Consider the following 21,312-nt stretch of genomic DNA (forward strand, 5'->3'; position numbering starts at 1 on the left):
ATGTCATGGAGGGTTTTGCCAACCTTGTCTTCAAGGTACCTTATGGATTCCGATCTGATGTTGAGGTCTTTAATCCATTTTGATCTTACTTTTGTGCATGGTGTTAGGTAGAGATCTGAGCCCATTTTATTTTGCATATAGCTGTCCAGTTTTGCCAGCACAATTTGTTAAAGAGGTTTTCCTTGCTCCACTTCACATTTCTTGCTCCCTCATCAAAGATTAGCTGATCATATATTGGAGGAGGTGTCAGTATATTCAACCCTGTTCCATTGTTCTGCAGCTCTGCCTTTGTTCCGGTACCATGCTGTTTTAATTATTACTGCTTTGTAGTGAAATTTGAGGTTGAGGAGGTTGATTCCTCCCATTTTCTTTTTCCCAAGAATTGCTTCAGCTATTCCATATGAATTTCAGGAGTGTTTCTCCATTTCTTTGAAGAATATCATGGGTATCCTTATAGGAATCGCATTGAATATGTACAATGATTTGGGAAGTATTGCCATTTTGACAATCTTAGTTCTCTCAATCCATTAGCTGGGGATATCTTTCCATTTCCTCGTGTCCTCTTTTGGTTCCTGAAGTAGCATTTTGTAGTTTTCTTTGTACAGGTCTTTTCCATCCTTAGTTAAGCTGATTCCTAGCTATTTGATTTTATGAGGCACGATTGTGAACGGGATTGTTTTTTTTTCATGTCACTTTCTTCTCTCTCATTATTTGCATATAAGAAAACTATGGACTTTTGGGTATTGATTTTATAGCCTGCAACTTTACTATAAAAGTCTATTGTTTCTAAGAGTTTCTTGGTAGAGATTTTAGAGTTCTGTAAGTATAATATCATATCATCTGCTAATAGGGAGAGCTTGATTTCTTTCTTTACTTCCTGAATGCCTTTAATATCTTTTTCTTGCCTAACTGCTATTGCAAGTATTTCCAGTACTATATTGAATAGCAGTGGACAGAGTGGGCATCCTTGTCTTGTCCCTGATTTTAGAGGGAAGGCTCTTAGTTTTTCCCGATTGCGGATGGTGCTGCCATATTCTTGTGGTAGATGGCTTTAACTATATTGAGAAAAGTCCCCTCTATACCCATTTTGTGAGGGTTTTCATCATAAATGGGTGCTGGATCTTGTCAAATGCTTTCTCTGCATCTCTTGTTATGATCATATGGTTTTTATCTTTTCTTTTGTTGATATGATGGATTATGTTGATTGATTTATGAATGTTAAACCATCCTTGCATCCCCAGGATGAATCCCACTTTGTCTTTGTGTATGATCTTTTTGATGAGTTGTTGAATTTTATTTGCTAGTATTTTATTGAGACTCTTCGCATCTGTGTTTATCAGGTGTAGGATGACACTGTTTTGTCCTTCCTCAGGTAGCTTAGGTTTATCAGGTCACACCCATCTAAGGACACTGAACTTTTATTGTAAGCAATGTCCTTTCTGTGTGGACACAGGAAGACAGTTCATATTATGCTTTGTAACTTGGGAGTTGATTGACTCCGAATAATATTTACTCCTGGGCATCTGCTTTCTTGACTCAGTTGCCCTAAGTTCCTAGCACCCCAAAAGCAGGGTCCCAACGATGGACTGAATGGACCCAGGGCAAGCTGTGAGCTACCCTGCCATCGAAATGGGCCAGGCCAAAGCGCCACGATACTCAACTATAAGTTGAGGGCATGATAATGGACAAATGCTATCATGATCCAAAAGTAAGTAACAACGAGACTAGGACCCTGCTGGAGCTAGGAAGATTAACCTGGCCTGAGGACTGTGGAATGTATAGTGAGATGTTCTTAGGAAGAACCAAACTAAGTTTATATCTCTTACTGTGCTCATACAGAATGACATTGCTAGAAATATTAGAAGTAGATTTATTACAACTATTTAAGTAGATTACTAACCGAGAGAAGAACACACCCTTCTTGAGATCCCACCCTTGAGCGGATTTCCTAGTAATCTGGAGTAATCTCTTTAGATGAGATTTTATCCTTGAGTTAATCTCCTGGAGGGGTGGTCTTACCTCTCTTTGTTGATTTGTCAATATTCAACCCACCTTTATGTCACCGCCTTACGTGATTGCTATATAAACTAAACTGTAAGCTTGGGGAGGGAGAGTCAGAGCAAGAAGCGCTCAAGCTTGAGAGAAAGAACAGCCATCCTGATCCAAGCCACACACAGGGCTCAAGAGTACTGAATGGAGGCGATGAGAAAGAGCCATCTGGTGAGCCCGTGAACACACAACCTTCGGCGTGATAAGATTTTACAATCAGGGATATCGGCCTGTAGTTTTCTTTTCTTTTCTTGGGCTCCTTTTGTTGGTGTCTTTTTTTTCTTTTGGGATTAGAGAGATATGAGCCTCATAGAAACTGTTTGGGAAAGTTTTTGTTTCTCAATTCCCTGGAAAAGTTTGAGGAGAACTCGCAATAGGTCTTCTTTAAATGTTTGGAAAAATTCACTAGTGAATCCATGTGGACCTGGGCTTTTGTTTTGGGAAGACTTTTGATTACAGTTTCAATTTCCTTGATATTAATAGGACTATTCAGATATTCCAGATCTTCTTGGTTCAACTTTGGGAGATTATAGGAATCCAGGAATTTATCCATTTCTTCTAGTTTCTCTTGTTTTGTGGCATACAGAACTTCAAAGTAGTCTCTGATGATCTTGTGAATTTCTTTGGTTTCTGTTTTGATGTCCCTATTTTCATTTCTGATTTGGTTTATTAGAATTCTCTCTCTCTCTTTCTTTGTGAGTTTCATTAGTGGTTTATCAATTTTATTTATTTTCTCGAAGAACCAGCTCTTGGTTTTATTGATCTTTCAGATTGTTTTTTGTGTTTCCATGTCGTTGATTTCTGCTCTAAGTTTTATACTCTCCTTCTGCCTGGTTTGGGCTCCTTTTGTTGGTCATTTTCTAAGATCTTTAGCTGTGAAGTCAACTTGTTTATTTTTTTTTTTTTTTTTTTTTTTTTTTTTTTAATTTATTTATTGAATCACTGTGGGAAAGGTTACAAAGCTTTCAGGTTTATGTCTCAGTCATGCAAATATCAAACACATTTCCCTTTACCAATACTTATTTTTTACCCTGAAGAACCCCAATAGAACCCCACCCCCCACCCCTCCCCGTCCCTGTGAAGCAGATGAATTCTAGTTAACACTCTATCTGCTTTGATTAGATTCATTGTTTCAATAAAAGATTCACCACTATTATTTAGAGTTTACCCCCCCCCCCCAAATCAGACATGCTGAAAAAGCATTGTGAAGTGATTTGCTTTCTACGGCTGGGTTCAAGAATTAAATGTTGGTTTTGGATTTCTGCTCTTTTACCTATTGACCCTGGAAGTATTTCTACTGAAAGTCAGATAGTTAAGAAATTGGTTTCTGTGTTCTGGAGTCCTGGCCGTGCTGGAGAGCCGCTCGTGGGGGGCAACCGGTGGCCTCGGTAGGGCGTGAAGGGCGGACCGAAACGCCCCCCTTCCCATGAGGTTTTAGTCGCCCCCACACTCCCGGCTCATACCTGCTGTCCACAAGGCTCCCATGTGGCCGCCATCTTTCTTTCCAAAGAGGAGAGGGCGAATGGGGCAACACCCTTTCCCCTCCGGCAGACTTGATGGCCTGGATCAATGCATAGTCCGTTCACTTTTCTGCTCCAAGCTGCTGGGTTCTGCATTAAGTCCTTGTGCTTCTGGGGCCGTGGCTGTGCTGGAGAGCCGCTCGTGGGGGGCAACTGGTGACCTCGGTAGGGCGTGAAGGACGGACCAGAACGCCCCCCTTCCCATGAGGTTTTAGTCGCCCCCAACCCCCGGCTCATATCTGCTGTCCACAAGGCCCCCATGTGGCCGCCATCTTTCTTTCCAGAGGGAGGAGGGCGGAAGGGAGCAACACCCTTTCCCCTCTGGGCAGAGATGATTGCCTGGATTAACGCATAGTCCTTTCACTTTTCTGCTCCAAGCTGCTGGGTTCTGCATTAAGCCCTTGTGCTTCTGGGGCTGTGGCCGTGCTGGAGAGCCGTTCGTGGGGGGCAACTGGTGACCTCGGTAGGGCGTGAAGGACGGACCGGAACGCCCCCCTTCCCATGAGGTTTTAGTCGCCCCCACACTCCCGGCTCATACCTGCTGTCCACAAGGCTCCCATGTGGCCGCCATCTTTCTTTCCAGAGAGGAGAGGGCGAATGGGGCAACACCCTTTCCCCTCCAGCAGACTTGATGGGCTGGATCAACGCATAGTCCGTTCACTTTTCTGCTCCAAGCTGCTGGGTTCTGCATTAAGTCCTTGTGCTTCTGGGGCCGTGGCCGTGCTGGAGAGCCGCTCGTGAGGGGTGACTGGTGACCTCGGTAGGGCGTGAAGGACGGACTGGAACGCCCCCCTTCCCATGAGGTTTTAGTCGCCCCCACACCCCCGGCTCATACCTGCTGTCCACAAGGCTCCCATGCGGCCGCCATCCTTCTTTCCAGAGAAGAGAGGGCGAATGGGGCAACACCCTTTCCCCTCCGGCAGACTTGATGGCCTGGATTAACGCATAGTCCTTTCACTTTTCTGCTCCAAGCTGCTGGGTTCTGCATTAAGTCCTTGTGCTTCTGGGACTGTGGCCGTGCTGGGGAGCCGCTCGTGGGGGGCAACTGGTGACCTCGGTAGGGCGTGAAGGACGGACCAGAACGCCCCCCTTCCCATGAGGTTTTAGTCGCCCCCACACCCCCGGCTCATACCTGCTGTCCACAAGGCTCCCATGTGGCCGCCATCTTTCTTTCCAGAGGGAGGAGGGCGGAAGGGAGCAACACCCTTTCCCCTCTGGGCAGAAATGATTGCCTGGATTAACGCATAGTCCTTTCACTTTTCTGCTCCAAGCTGCTGGGTTCTGCATTAAGCCCTTGTGCTTCTGGGGCTGTGGCCGTGCTGGAGAGCCGCTCGTGGGGGGCAACTGGTGACCTCGGTAGGGCGTGAAGGACGGACCGGAACGCCCCCCTTCCCATGAGGTTTTAGTTGCCCCCACACCCCTGGCTCATACCTGCTGTCCACAAGGCTCCCATGCGGCCGCCATCCTTCTTTCCAGAGAAGAGAAGGCGAATGGGGCAACACCCTTTTCCCCTCTGGGCAGAAATGATGGCCTGGGTTAACGCATCGTCCGTTCACTTTTCTGCTCTAAGCTGCTGGTTTCTGCATTAAGTCCTTGTGTTTCTGGGGCTGTGGCCATGCTCCAAACTTAACTCTGATTTTCAGGGAGAAAGATTGGGTGGTTTACTTCTCATTGATCACTTTGTATATAGAGAGATGTCGCGCGGCCGCGTAAGCGGCCGCGCGGTTTTGAGAAAAAGTCCTCGTTCCCGCATACTCGAGCTGTGTTTGTAGAGGCTTCTGGTCACCAGGGTTCCATCTGGGGGAGGCGGGATGCGGCGCCTACTCCATCTGGAACTTCCCGGTGCTCTCGGCTCTTTTTGGAACCTGTTTTTTCTTTTTTCTTTTCCTCCGGGATCCCGCACTCTCCATGTGTTCCTTCTCTTATTCTGAACGTTTCAAAGATGGCGCTGGGGGGCGGGCTGTGGGCATGACTTCCGGGATCAGAGGTTACCTGGGAGGTGTAGTCCGGCAGATTTGAGAAAAAGTCCTCGTTCCCGCATACTCGAGCTGTGTTTGTAGAGGCTTCTGGTCACCAGGGTTCCATCTGGGGGAGGCGGGATGCGGCGCCTACTCCATCTGGAACTTCCCGGTGCTCTCGGCTCTTTTTGGAACCTGTTTTTTCTTTTTTCTTTTCCTCCGGGATCCCGCACTCTCCATGTGTTCCTTCTCTTTCAACTTGTTTATTTTGGCCCTTTCTTCCTTCCTGAGGAATGCTTGCAGAGCTATAAATTTTCCCCTTAACATGGCTTAAGCTGCATCCCACAGGTTCTGGTAGCTTGTGTATTCATTTTCATTTGTTTCCAGTATCTTTTGATTTCTTCCTGGATTTTTTCCTGACCCACTCGTTGTTCAACATTGAGTTGTTTAATTTCCAGGTGTTTGATTTGGTTTTCTGCATCTCTACATGATTAACTTCTATCTTCAGTGCATGGTGGTCTGAAAAGATAGTTGATACAATGTCTATCTTCCTGATTCTGTTGAGGTATGCTTTGTGGCCTAGCACAGGGTCTATTCTGGAAAATTTTCCATGTGCACTGGAAAAGAATGTATATTCTTTTTTGGGGAGATATAAAGTCCTGTATAGATCTATTAGCCCTCTCTCTTCTATTTCTTCCTTTAGAGCCATTATTTCCTTGCTGAGTTTTAATATTCTTGACATATCCAGAGGTGATAAAGTGGTGTTGAAGTCCCCAACTACTATTGTATTGCACGCAATGTCCTTCTTAAGGTCTGTTAGCAGTTGTTTTGGTATTTGGCTGGTCCCTCACTGGGTGCGTATCCATTTAGGAGTGTGATTTCTTGCTGCTGTACATATCCCGTGATTAATGAAAAATGGCCTTCACTGTTCCTTCTAATCTTTTTCAACCTGAAATTTATGTTGTCCGATTTGAGTAAGGCCATCCCAGCTTTTTTGAGGGGGTTGTTTGCTTGCACGATTATTTTCCATCCTGTGACTTTGAGTCTGTGTTTGTTCTGACTGTTCAGCTGTGTTTCTTGTAGGCATCAGAATGTTGGGTTCTGTCTCTGAATCCATTTTTCCACTCTGTCTCTTAATTGGTGAATGTAGACCATTGACATCGAGAGAGATTATTGTCATGGGGTTTTGTGTCATCTTTCTGTAAGAGTTTGTTGTGCTTGTAGGAGTTTGTCTTGTCTTACAGTATCCCATTTAGCCTTTCTTTTAGGTTTGGTTTTAAGTCTATGACGTTCCTGAGCTGTTGTTTATCCATAAAATAGTGTACGTTCCTTTGAATTTGAGTGAGAGTTTAGCTGGATAAAGTATTTTTAAAAATTTTTTATTAGTGAAACACCATGAGGTACAGTTGTAGACTTACAAATTTTTGTGCTTGGGTTTCAGTTATACAATGTTCGAGTACCCATCCCTCCACCAGTGCCCATTCTTCACCACCAATGATCCCAGTATCCTTCCCACCCTCCTCATCCCCCACATCCCACCCCACCTTTGTGGCAGACATTCCCTTTTGTTCTCTCTCTTCTTTTTGGATGCTGTGGTCTGCAAAAGAGGCATTGAGTGGCAATCCTGTTCAGTCTATAGTCTACTTTCAGCATGCCTCTCCCATCTTGGGAGGATCCTCCCAACACCCTTTACTTGGTGCTCCCTTCTCTATCTGAGCTGCCTTTTCCCCTAGCATGTGTGGCTAGCATGTTCACTTCACCATGGAGTGAACCTCCTGGTACTTAAAATCACTTATCACTTAACTTCCCGTTAGTCGTCAATTTGCTCGAGCGGGCGCCAGAAACGTCTCCATTTGTCCCTGTCGCGTGCTAGTGTAGCCCAATGGCATCTGTTCGCTCCGGGAACATGAAGGGCCTCAAACCAATCGTTCATGATCTTGACGAAGAAGTCTGACCATCTGGAAGGTGGGCGGCCACGCGGTCTTTTGACATCCCGTGGAATCCAGTTGGTAACAGCTCTAGTCCAGCGGTCGTCTTTAAATCTCATTATGTGACCAGCCCATCTGATTTTCGACACCTTGGCAAATGAGACAGCGTCCCTGATTCTTGATCGTCAACGGATGTCAGAACTCCAGATTCTTTCTCTCATTTGAGTGAAACGTGATATTCCAAGCATAGCTCTTTCTATTCTTTTTTGGGAGACCTGAATAGCGTTCTCATCTTGTTTGCATAGGGCCCAGGTCTCTGAGGCATATGTTAATGCAGGAAGAACAGTGGAATCAAAGAGATGTGCCCGGAGCCGGAGGTTCTTTGTCCTCTTAGCTATTTCTTTGATGTTCTTGAAGGCGTTCCAAGCCGCTCTCTTCCTCCTGCGCAGCTCGGGTGCCAGGTCATTTGTCATGTTGACTTCTCGAAGTAGGTACACATAGCTGTTGCATTCGGAGATGGTCCTTCCATTGAGAGCGAATGGGGCGTCAGGAACGAGGCTGTTTCTCATAAACATTGTCTTTGTAAGATTCAGCTGTAGTCCTACCTTTCCACACTCACGGTCAATGTCGGCCAGCATTTGTGCCGCTTGGCTGATGTTTGGTGTTATTAAAACAATGTCATCAGCAAAGCGGAGGTGGTGTAGTTGCCGACCATCTATCTTCATTCCCATTCCTTCCCATTCCAGTCGTCGCATGATGTTCTCGAGGGTGGCACTGAAGAGTTTCGGTGAAATGGTATCACCCTGCCGCACCCCTCTCTTGACATCAACGATCACTTCTTTGTAGAATGATGAGATCCTGGTAGTGAATCCGCAATAGAGCTCACGGAGGATCCTGATGTATTGGGCTTGAATGCCCTGATTGGCTAGGGCTTCAATGACCGCTTCCGTCTCAACAGAATCAAAGGCCTTCTTTAAATCAATGAACGTTAAACAGAGCGGCATCTTGAACTCCCGAGAAACCTCAATGAGCTTGGTTACCGTGTGGATATGGTCGATGGTGCTGAATCCTTTGCGGAACCCGGCTTGCTCGCATGGTTGTCCTTCATCTAGTGTTCTGCCAATCCTATTTAGGATGACTCAAGTGAACAACTTGTAGATGACAGACAATAGGCAGATCGGGCGATAGTTGCCAATGTCATGGATGTCTCCCTTCTTGAACAGTAGTACAGTCCTGCTGGTTTTCCATTGGGACGGAACCTTGCATTCAGACAGGTAGCGAGTGAAGAGCCGAGCCAGTGTATTGATGAGTACTGACGGCAGGTTCTTCAGGTGTTCAGGTCTGACCTTGTCTGGGCCGGGTGCTGTTTGTTTCTTTATCGATGAAATGGCGTGTCGGATTTCGGAAGGGAGAATGTTTGGAACGACATATCCATCCTGTGGAATTTGGTATGTTGGCAAGTGGACATGGCTATAGAAGAGATTTGAGTAGAAGTCATGGATAATCTTCTCCATTGCCATTCTGGAGGATGTGATGGATCCATCAGGACGTCGGAGGGCAGTCATCTTGGTCTTATAGTTGGCAAAGGACAGGCGGGCGTTACGAATACTTTTCCTGGCTTCTGCCACATCTACCAGTACTTCTGCTCTTCTCTCTTTGAAGTCTTCCTTGATCGCATCTCTGCACTGCTTTGCGAGCTCAGACGTTAGCTTGCGGTTGCCTGAGGCATGCGCCAAACCACGCTGGCGAATTAGCTCAAGAGTTTTCGAAGATAGGCGATTTTTTGTGGCTAGCTCTCTCTTGGCATTCCTCGCACATTCATGGAGGTGCTGGTTCCGAGTAGGCTGCTTCTCCGCACACCTGAAGGTACTGGCAGAGGGACAAAGCCACGTGGGTTCCAGGGCTGAGATCTCCAAGCCTACTCGGATTGGAGTTGAGCATCCTCCACCCAGATCCTCCAAATTCCAGTAGATGGGGGTCACACCCACCAACTGGCCCCCTGGCGCTGTGTAATCCCATCAGCGGCCAAGACTCAGAGACTATAAAAACCAGCTCCAGGGGGAGAAGAGTGCAGTTTCCTGCCCCCGCGCCTGGCTATTCCTCGCCAGGGCCCCTTGGAGGGGAGCGGGTTGAGCTTTCCTCCCCACCCTGACCAGGTCCCCGGCAGCCAAAGACCTCCAGTTTCTTTCATGTCCTCCTTTAATTTACTGGATATCTGTCCCACCATTTCTTTGAGTTCATTGAACATCTTCAGTAGTTCATCTCTGAATTCTTTATCAGAGAGCTCACATTTGTGAGTAACGCCTATTGAGGCTTCTGGACTCTTCATTGTCCTCTCCCAGTGGTGGGGATTTGCGCTGTTTCTTCATGTTGTTGTGGTGATATGGGGACTGAGATGTGACACCAGATTGCTGAGTATGGGTAAGGTAACTGCAGCCGTAGGCCCCAAAACAGGTCACACCCACTTCGGCAAGACCACCTCCACTTCGGTGGAGGCCACGCCCCCTACAGTACCTGGTTTGTGTGGGGGGTACAGACCTGGGAGAGAGAGAAAACCAGGCTCTGCGTTGGGGATGAACAGGAAAGTGCTCGGGGAGGGTGGGCAGCCCAGGGTCCAAGAGGACGCTGGGGTGTGGGGGCAGGGGAGGTGGCATCCCGGGTTTGATTCTATCGATTCATTCTTATAAAAGAAAGAAATCCTGGTATTTGCATTAATGTGGATGGACCTGGAAGATATTATGTTAAGTGAAATAAAGCAAAGACAACTTCCTGACATCATATATGGGGAATCTGAAAAGGAAATTGGACTCATTGAAATGGAGAGGAGATTGCTAATTGCTTGGTACTAGGAGTGGGGGACATAGGAAAAGGCTGGTATAAAGTCACTGTCACTGTTCTCCCGTTGTTCACCGATTTGCTCGAGCAGGCCCAGTAACGTCTCCATTGGAGACTTTGTTGTTACTGTGTTTGGCCTATCGAATACATCATGGGTAGCTTGCCAGGCTCTGCCGTGCGGGCGAGATACTCTCGTTAGCTTGCCGGGCTCTCCGAGAGGGGCGGAGGAATTGAACTCGGGTCGGCCATGTTGGCTGCGTGCAAGGCAAACGCCCTACCGCTGTGCTATCGCTCCAGCCTCTGGTATAAAGTACAGACCTTCAAATATAAGAAATAAAAGGGTTAATCAAATATGATGACTGTTGTTGATAATTGAAACTTGGTAAAAGAGGAGAACTTGTGGTCTCAATCCTCCAAAAAGTATGTATGTGGGGTTGGAGAGATAGTACAGTGGTAGAACTGTTGCCTTGAACTCAGCTGACTTGGATTCAGTCTCCAGCACTGTGTATGGCCCTCAGCACTTCACCAGGAGTGATCCCTGAGCTTACAGTCAGGAGTAGTCCTGAGCACTGCCAGGAGTACTCCCGCCAGTCCAAAACTGAACAAAAAGTATGTACGTGAGGCGATGGATGTGTTCATTTTTGTATTTCTTTTACAATATACGGGGCTGGAGCGATAGCACAGCAGTAGGGCGTTTGCCTTGCACACAGCCAACATGGCCGACCCGAGTTCGATTTCTCCGCCCCTCTCGGAGAGCCCGGCAAGCTACCAAGAGTATCTCGCTCGTAGGGCAGAGCCTGGCAAGCTCCCCGTGACGTATTCGATAGGCCAAACACAGTAACAACAAAGTCTCCAATGGAGACGTTACTGGGCCCGCTCGAGCAAATCGATGATCAACGGGAGGGCCTTTTACAATGTACAAATATACACTGTATCACTGTCACTGTCATCCTGTTGTTTATCAATTTACTTGAGTGGGAACCAGTAACGTCTCCATTCTTCCCAGCCCTGAGATTTTAGCAGCCTCTCCTTACTCATCTTTCCCAATGAAAAGTATTGAAAGCTCTTTCAGGGTCAAGGGAATGAGACCCGTTATTGTTATTGTCTTTGGCATATCAAATACACCATGAGTAGCTTGCCAGGCTCTGCCGTGCAAATGTTTTTCTATACATATAAAATATTTAGGATATTATAAACTTGAAAACTTGAAATATATTATGATATTGTCACTTAGACCTTAGTGAAGCTGAAACACAGATGGATAGATAAATAAATAGTTATATATTGATAGGATAATCTCATTCTCAAAAAAAGCACATGATCAACTGAATGGAAAAGAGGAACTTTATTGGTAATAAAAACAATTTAAACTGGGAAGGACTGAGAACAACTTTAAAGAAAGGAAATATGGGGTATGTGTTTATGCCCAATAGAGGCAGAGTGACATAACAGCTTAAGCATATTCTAGTTGTTTTTCAGAAAATTCATATATATATTCATGAGGGAGAATGGCAAACATGTGCAATTAAGAAACAATGAACATACATTACATGTATAGAAATGGCAGAGAAATGTTGGAGGTTGTATTTTAATATTGTAATAATGATCAAGGAGGCTAGAGATCGAAATGGGTTCTACTGCAGTCTCCAAACAATGGTCAGCACTATTTGGTCAAGGCCTGGAGTACTTAATAGTACCCAAAGTTTTACTTTGACCCAGTCAGAGCCAATAGAGTGAAGCAGGGCAGATTTTCCCAGGGAGTGGTTTTCACATCCTCTGAACTACAGCACTCAGGGAATTCTACTCCCTTCCACTCTGGCTTGGTTCTAGTAGCCTCCACGCCCAATCACTGCCATATCAACAGGCCCAGCTCCACATCTCCTGAGCCTCTGCTAGCCAAGACAGGTAGGGAAAGAAAAGAGCCGTCGGCAGATTCACCTTCAGCACAGCAGGAGCACAGCAAACTCAGTGGCAAAGACATATACAAGCCCATAAAGTTCTTGAGTGAAAACAATAATACTTAAGGCTCACCCAACCAATAGCTCTGTAAATTCTAAGAGAACGACTTTAGTAACACTTTGTTGAGGATATTTAATGAACTCAAGGAATCAATGATATAATTAACAAAGCACAAGAAAGTATAAGAGCCAAAAAATAGAAAACTGCAATCAGAAATAACAGAAATGAAGAGTATAGTAGTTGATATCTAAAAACTCAGTAGAAGGTCTGAGCAGCAGAATAACGACAACCAAGGAAAAGAAGCTCCAAGATGAGATGCAGGAATCCTCTAAAAAACAATAGAAAATACAAAAAGGTCTGAAAAGAAATAAACAGCACACCAGAGAATTATGGGATGGGTTCAAGAGGAATAGTACAAAAATCATCAGAGTCCCTAAAAAACAGGAAGGGGAATTTTAAGAAGAACCAGCAGTTAAAGAATCACAGATAAGAATTACCCAGAGTTGGGGCTGGAGCGATAGCATAGCGAGTAGGGTGTTTGCCTTGCACGTGGCCGACCCAGATTCGATTCCCAGCATTCTATATGGTCCCCCAAGCACTGTGAGGAGTAATTCCTGAGTGCATGAGCCACAAGTAACCCCTGTGCAATGCCAGGTGTGGCCCAAAAAGCAAAAAAAAAAAAAAAAAAAAAAGAATTACCCAGAGTTGAGAAATATAGGTGACCAGATCCAAGAGGCTTCAAGGGTCCCAGTGAAAATAGACTCAAATAGAAAAACTCCAAGACTCAAAATGACAAAGGCCAAAGACAGAGACAGACTACTGAAATCAGCAAGATCAAAGAAAGGTCCTAGAGTGATAGTACAACAGGTAGGGTGCTTGCTTTGCATGTGGCCAACCCGGGTTTGATTCTCAACACCGCATATAGTCTCTTGAGCTTTGCCAGAAGAATTCCTTGAGCATGAAGCCAGGATCAGGTGTGGCCCAAAACTTGGAGAAAAAAAATAAAGAAAGAACTTATACACAAAGGAAAGCCTCCAAAACTCATAGCAACTCTATCAAATGAAACTCTATGACCCAGAAGAGAAGGAGAGATACAATACAAAAAATCCAATGAAACAAATATGTCAACCCAGAATACTCTATGCACCTAGTTTATCATTCAGATTTGAAAGAATAATAGAGGAGCTTCAGGGACAGACAATAGCTTAGGGAATTCTTAATCTTAAAACCAGTTTTGCAATATGTATTAAAGGAGCTTCTTTAAAAGACAAAACAAACTTCTAAGCACTTGGCATTGAGTATAGCATTCGCTCATAGTGTTTATGGTTACCCTCTACTACATTAAGAAAGGGTTGTTTATTCCTAACTTACTGAAGTATTTACATGTTTTCAATAATGAATTAATATTTCATCTATATAGAATGTTCTGTCTGATCAGTTTTATTTTTTATATCCAGAGATTTTTTTTTTTTGCATTTTGGGTCACACCCGGCGATGCTCAGGGGTTACTCCTGGCTTTGCACTCAGGAATCACTATTGGCAGTGCTCGGGGGACCATATGGGATGCTGGGAACCAAACCTGGGTCGGCCGCGTGCAAGGCAAATGCCCTACCTGCTGTGCTATTGCTCCAGCCCCACATCCAGAGATTTTTATTACAGTACTTTACTTATTAATGCAGGTACTTAATGCTATCTACAATATAATATTTTATTTATTTATTTTTTATTAGTGAAACACCATGAGGTACAGTTATAGACTTGCAAATTTTTGTGCTTGGGTTTCAGTTATACAATGATCAAGTACCCATTCCTCCACCAGTGCCCATCCTCCACCACCACGGGTCCCAGCATCCCTCCCATGCCCCATCCCCCCCATCCCACCCGGCCTCTGTGGCAGGGCATTCCCTTTTGTTCTCTCTCTCTCTCTCTCTCTCTCTCTCTCTCTCTCTCTCTCTCTCTCTCTCTCTCCTTTTGGGTCCTGTGATTTGCAAGAGAGGCACTGAGTGGCAATCATGTTTGGTCTATAGTCTACTTTCAGCATGCTTCTCCCACCCTGGGAGGATCCTCCCAACACCCTTTATTTGGTGCTCTCTTCTCTATCTGAGCTTTCTTTTCCCCTAGCATGTGTGGCTGGCCTCCAAGTCATGGAGAAAAATTCCTGGTACTAATCTCGGCCACTCCTGGTTGTTAGTCTTCCATTTTGTTGCTTTATGTTCCCCCAGATGAATGCAGTCTTTCTGTGTCTATCCCGCTCTTTCTGACTCATTTCACTTAACATGATACTTTCCATGTAATACCACTTGTATGTGAATTTCATGACTTCATCTTTTCTAACAGCTACATAGTACTCCATTGTGTAAATGTACCAAAGTTTCTTTAACCAGTCATCTGTTCTCGGGCTCTCAGGTTTTTTCCAGATTGTAAAGAGTGCTGCAATTTGTAAATTTTTTCCAGATTGTAAAGAGTGGTGCAATGAACAAACAAGTGCAGATGTCACTTCGACTATACTTTTTTTGCCTCTCTGGAATATATTCCCAGGAGTGGTATTGCTGGGTCAAATGGGAGATCAAATTCTAATTTTTTGAGAATCGTTCATACTGTTTTCCCAAAGGGTTGGACCAGTCAGCATTCCCACCAGCAGTGAAGAACGGTCCCTTTCTCGCCACATCCGCGCCAGCATCAGTTGCTTTTGTTCTTTTGCATGTGGGCCGGTCTCTGTGGTATGAAATGATATATCATTGTTGTTTTGATCTGCATCTCCCTGATGATTAGTGAGGTAGAGCATTTTCTCATGTGTCTTTTAGCCATTGGGATTTCTTCTTTGCGAATGTTTCTGTTCATTTCTTCGCCCCATTTTTTGATGGCGTTGGGTGTTTTCTTCTTGTGGAGTTCAACCAGTACCTTGTATATCCTTGATATCAACCCCTTGTCAAATGTGTATTTGGCAAATATCCTTTCCCATTCTGTAGACTGTCTTTGTATTTTGATCACTGTTTCTTTTGAGGTGCAGAATCTTCTTAGTTTAAGATAGTCCCATTTGTCTATCTCTGTTTTCACTTGCTTGGCCAGTGGCGTGACATCTTTGAAGATACCATTAGGTTCAATATCATGGAGGGTTTTGCCAACTTTGTCTTCAATGAACTTTATGGATTCTGATCTGATGTTGAGGTCATAAATCCGTTTTGATCTTACTTTTGTGCATGGCGTTAGGCAGAGATCTGACCCCACTTTTTTGCATGTAGCCGTCCAGTTTTGCCAGCACAATTTATTAAAGAGGCTTTTCTTGCTCCATTTCACTTTTCTTGCCCCCTTATCGAAGATTAGATGATCATATGACTGGGAAAAGATGTCAGTATATTCATCTCTGTTCCATTGGTCTGCAGCTCTGCATTTGTTCCAGAACCATGCTGTTTTAATTATTACTGCTTTGGAGTAGAGCTTGAAGTTGGGGAGGTTGATTCCTCCCATTTTCTTTTTCCCAAGAATTGCTTTAGCTATTCGTGGGGTCTTTACAATATAATATTTTTAACATAAAAACAGTATTCTCTTTGTGGCGGGTGGGAGTTGGCAAACATAGCGATGCTTGAGGGTTACTTTTTACTTTGCACTCAGAAATTACTCCTAGCGGTTCTTGGGGTACCATAAGCGATGCTTGGGATTGAACACAGTAGGCTTCATGCAAGACAAGCTCCCTACCTGTTGTACTATTGCTCAAGCCCCAATATTTCTTTTCTTAGGATACTTTTGTGCTTCTATAGGCCTATTTAGATTTTTTCCTTTAAATTTTCTTAACTTTTCACTCTTGCTAAATTTTACATCTGTAGGACTCATCTGTTTCACACTAATTTTAGTTGTATTAGCAGAAAATTATTCATAATATTTAAAAATTTATATACTGTGAATAAAAAAGATCATTTTTGAAAAATATTTTATTTTACAGCTTATCAATTTACAGTTCTTTGGCACTTCAAGAATTTAGCTGTTTATATGTGTATTGGTGTCACCAACCTCCACAATAAAATGTTTTTTAAAAAGATCTCTCTCATATATGGGATAAAAAAGAATGTAATGTGTCTAGAGTGTTAGTGTAGCAGGTAGGGAGTCTGCCTTTCACAAGACCAGACTGGTTTCCATCCCTCACATATGATCCCCCGAGCATTGCTAGGACTGATCCCTGAGTGCAGAGCCAAAAGTAAACCCTGCACACAGCCAGTTGTGGCCCAGAAAAGATAAAAAACCGCCAAATTAAAGAAAAACATAGTAAAGGAACAACAACTAGCCAAAGTCAATGGAACTAGGGATTTTGTCTCTAGAACTGACCTAACATGGATGGGGGTGAGGGTGGTGGTGGCTGGAAGGGGTCCTTGGAACACTAATGGAAGGAAGTGGGCACTCTGGTGGTGGGTGTTAGAATGATGTGAACATGAAAAGTATAATTAAGAGTTTTGTAAATGTTGGAATGATGTAAACATGAAAAGTATAATTAAGAGTATTATAAATCCTGGCACCTTTGTAAAAGTGGTAAAATACAAAAACAAAAAACTGCAGGCCTCAAGGCCAATCTGATTTAGCTTTTCCAACTGCAGAGGGTCCTTCTGAATTTGGGGCAGGAATAGGGGTGAGGAGAAAAGGAAGTTGCAAAAGCTTTGACCAGGGATCAGTTGATCAATAGATAATCAGATAGATAAAGCTTTCATTGTTTTTCTTTCTGAAAAGGAAAGTGGTTTTGAAATACCATCTTTTGTGTGTGTGTGTTTTGCAGGGAGTCAAACCCACAGAGCAAGGCAGACACTATAGCTCTGAGCCACATCCTTGACTCCATCTCACTTCTTTAGAATAAATTCTATGGCCAGTCACATGGCAAGGCATGCGTTTTGCCCCAGTGATGTTTTTTAATAGCACAGAGGGTAGGGCGTTCGCCTTACAAGTGGCCAACATGGCCGACCCGAGTTCGATTCCTCCGCCCCTCTCGGAGAGCCCGGCAAGCTACCGAGAGTATTCGATAGGCCAGACACAGTAACAACAAAGTCTCCAATGGAGACGTTACTGGGCCCGCTCAAGCAAATCGACGATCAATGGGAGGGCCTTTACCTTTTACCTTTACCTTTTTATTAATATATTTTGGCCTGGGAGCCACACGAATGGTAATGCTCAGAGGCCACTCATGGCTCTGTGTTTGGATGGTGCTCCCAGATGCACTCAAGAAATCATGCTGACTTCCAGCCTGCAAGCATGTGATGAGTCCATTAAGCCATCTCTGCAACAGTTTATTTTAATTATTATTATTATTATTATTATTATTATTCGGGCTGGAGCGATAGCACAGCGGTAGGGCGTTTGCCTTGCATGCAGCCAACATGGCCGACCTGAGTTCGATTCCTCCGCCCCTCTCGGGAGAGCCTGGCAAGCTACCGAGAGTATCTCACCCGCATGGCAGAGCCTTTCAAGCTACCCGTAATGTATTCGATATGCCAAACACAGTAACAACAAAGTCTCCAATGGAGACGTTACTGGGCCCGCATTGAGCAAATCGATGAACAACGGGAGGACTGATTATTATTATTTTGCTTTTTGGGTCACACCTGGCAATGCTCAGGGGTTACTCCTGGCTTTGCGCTCAGGAATTACTCCTGGCAGTGCTCAGGGGACCATATGGGATGCTGGAAATCGAAGCTGGGTCGGCCGCATGCAAGGCAAATGCCCTACCCGCTGTGCTATTGCTCCAGCCCCAGCAGTTTATTTTTTAAATTTATTTTGTGGTGTCAGAAATTGAACCCAGGGCCTCATATGCAAGACATGTACTCTACCACTGTATCACATTCTGGTTTGCCTCAATGATGTTTAGAAAGAAAATTCTCCAAAGAACTAGGAATTGAGTTTGCACTAGGGTTAGAAATTGGACAGAAGAGCACACACATTTTATAGGGCAGCACTCTGTAAACTTTTACACCTGTGGATTGGTACCTGTCCTGTATAACCAAAGCGATAAACTCAGGGTTTTCAGACTGGCCCTGTCTGTGGACTGTGATTGGAGATCACTGGTATAAAGTTTCTTGATAATGTTATCTAGAGCATGAATGAGAATATAAACTTAATTTTGTTCTGGTTTTTTTGTTCCTTGAGAATGGATCCATCCATTTGCTTTAGTTTTTGTTTGTTATCCTCCAGATGCTTTACATATAATTTATTGATATTTGTTACATTAAGTTTTGAAACCTGATCCATTGTATCCTCTCTGGATTTTCATTTCAGTACTTCTCTGAATGGCACCAACACTCCTTCTTTTTCTGGTCCCTGGGAAGATAAAGAGCACAGTGCCAGGGCCTTTGCTAACTGTTGTGGATTCTACAACAATACTCTCTGCGGTGAAGCTGGTCTATTTCCATGGCAATTTTGAGGACTTTGTTGCTTATGTACTCAAAGGTCCTATTTCACATAACATCATGATCTTTTGTAGTAAATGTAAAAATGTAAATGTAAATGTAAAAATTTCAGTTTGCCTAGCTGGATGTCAAAAATGAAACTCAACTATTGTCTTTCTATTTTAAATAAATTAAATAGAAATTTTATTTAAATTTATAGGTTAAATTAAATAGAAAATTACTTATGGGTCCTGAGTTTAGAGTTGAAATAATAAGCATCTCCATAAGAAAACCCTTGTAAATATTGCTCCTAGTTCCCATCTAAAAAATCATGTGATGCATTGTGCAATAAATATGATTTGGTGTGTAATGTGTTCTGAAGTGAAAAGCTATTTGTTAAAATTCTGTGGATAAGTTGCATTTGTGGTATTAAATTCTGCATGAAATGTACATGACTTATATGATTTTTCTGGTTGTTAGTCATTCCTAAATCTGCAAACTCTTAATATCATTGCATAACAAAAAATGTGTCATTTATGCAGATCTATAAGGATTTATAAGGAAAATGCCCTTACTTTCTTTAAGTATTCTATCAGTGCCACATTTGCTTCAAGTTTACAGAGAAGGAATAAAAACTAGTTTTCAGTGGGAAAGAGGAAGAGGTATTTTTACTTCCTAGGTGACATTTGGCCAAGTGTTGATGCAGTATTTGTCACAACTGGGAGCAGGGTGAAATGATACTGACATCATCTTGGCAGAGGCTCAAATTGCTGCTGAGCACAGGTAAGTCCCTGAAACAGAGATTCCCCCAGCCCCAAATGTTTGCAGTGTTAAATCTAAGACACTGTGATTTTGTGTTTAATGCATTTATTACATTAATATTACTTTTAATATTAACACTATTATAGCTTTAAGAAAGAACTTCAAAAGAATGTTGAACACACGGACTGTGGAAATAGACCAGAAGGCAAGGCACTTAGGCACTTGCCTTCTATGTGAACTTGATGGCTGTGACCTTGATTTGAATCCCCAGTAAAACATACAAGTTTGAGACCCTGGTTTCAATCCCTGGCACCACACACACACACACACACACACACACACACACACAGAATTTAAACATATGACCTATAATCCCTCTCCTAGATACATCTCCAAAGAACTGAAAACAGGTATTTAAACAAATACATTTGCATGTGTGTTCATAATAACTCTATTCACAATTTTCAAAAGGTGGGAAACTGTTCATATGCTTATTAATGGATTAATTAGTGGATAAGTAAATTATGTTTTATTCAAACAATGCAATTTTATTGGTTATAAAAACCATGAAGTACCAATACATGCAGGTAAAGGAACCCGAAACATGCTAAATCAAAGACACCAGAAGCAAAGAAAGCTCATTATTTATGATTACATATGATTCGATTTATGTGAAATATTCAGAATAAGTCCACAGAGACAGTACATCAGACACAGAGAGAGTACAGGAGGTAAGCCACTTGCTTTTCATGTAGCTGTGGCAGCTATAACACTCGTTCAAATCCCTGGTACCATATATAGTCCCCCTGAGCCAGGGGTCACTACTGAGCTCAGAGCAGAAATAGGCCCTGAGCATTGCTGGATGTGGCCCCCAAACCCAAAATAAATACATTTTAAAAAGAATACATATTGGTGATTACCAAGAGTTTGGGGGGTGGGTGGCGTTTCACAGGGAATAGGAGATGATTACTTAATAGGGAATGACTACAGCTTTACTTTGGAGTGAGGAGTTACTTGGGAACTAGAGAGAGATTATGATTGCAATATTTACAACACTGTGCATGAAGTAAGTGTCATTTTATGATGGTTAAACTATTATGAATTTTGCCTGAAAAAAACTATACTTTTGAAACAGATATAGATACTTAATGTTCCCTTGGCTATTTTACCTTTCTTCCGTTTCTCAATTATCTGAACTCAGAACTTGTTAGTTTTATTTCAAGTCTCCATGACGATCTCCACTCCCATATTTTTCACATTCAATATAAATAAAGATTAAATCTCAAGAAACTGCTATTTTGATCTAGCTGCTAATTTTACATTTTGCCTGGCTGCTTCTGAGAGGCAGCAGAATTGCATTATTCTGGTTGGTTGATGGGATAGGACTCTAGTATATGAATTGAATGACTGTGACCTTGATTTGAAGGTCATAGATCACTTAGATTGATTCTGACTCAGCCGTTTATTCACCAAGGTCACAAAAGTTAAGGAACCAGCACCATTTTTGTGTCTACCATTTATTCACCAACGTCACCAAGTTAAGGAACCCACACCATTTTTATCTAAAAATTGGTGAAAATGTACTTGAAATAGTGGAGGCAGTAGCAGAGGAAAACTTCCATATGAACCTAAGTTCTTGGCTTTGTTTGCAGGCTGAAAACCTTGAGAAAAGCACATTTACTTATTTTTTATGAAGCAAAATTGTTTTATTGAAACTTATTTAGAAATATTATGAGGAGAAACAGAGAAGTATGTGTTCAAGAGATAATACGGGCTTTCCGGTGTGGTAGTAGGCAAGCAAAGAAACGTAGAGACAAGCAAGCAAGACACATGTTTAGGGACTGGAGTGATAGCACAGCGGGTAGGGTGTTTGCCTTGCACAAGGCTGACCCAGGTTCGATTCCAATCATCCCATATGGTCCCCCGAGCACTGCCAAGA

The 21,312-nt window shown here is 43.3% G+C and overlaps 1 protein-coding gene across 1 annotated transcript in view; it reads left to right on the forward strand.

Annotated features, from left to right (window-relative positions):
• Window positions 1-18,646, forward strand: part of SLC28A2 (solute carrier family 28 member 2) — a 47,474-nt gene extending 28,828 nt beyond the window's left edge. Inside the window, exon 18 of the mRNA XM_056133984.1 lies at window positions 18,502-18,646. Coding sequence (XP_055989959.1) covers window positions 18,502-18,646 — 145 coding nt within the window. The remainder of the gene's footprint in view (window positions 1-18,501) is intronic.
• The last annotated feature ends 2,666 nt before the right edge of the window (window positions 18,647-21,312 follow it).

This window comes from Sorex fumeus, unplaced genomic scaffold (genome assembly GCF_029834395.1).
Source record: "Sorex fumeus unplaced genomic scaffold, SorFum_2.1 ptg000098l, whole genome shotgun sequence".
NCBI classification, from domain to species: Eukaryota; Metazoa; Chordata; class Mammalia; order Eulipotyphla; family Soricidae; genus Sorex; species Sorex fumeus.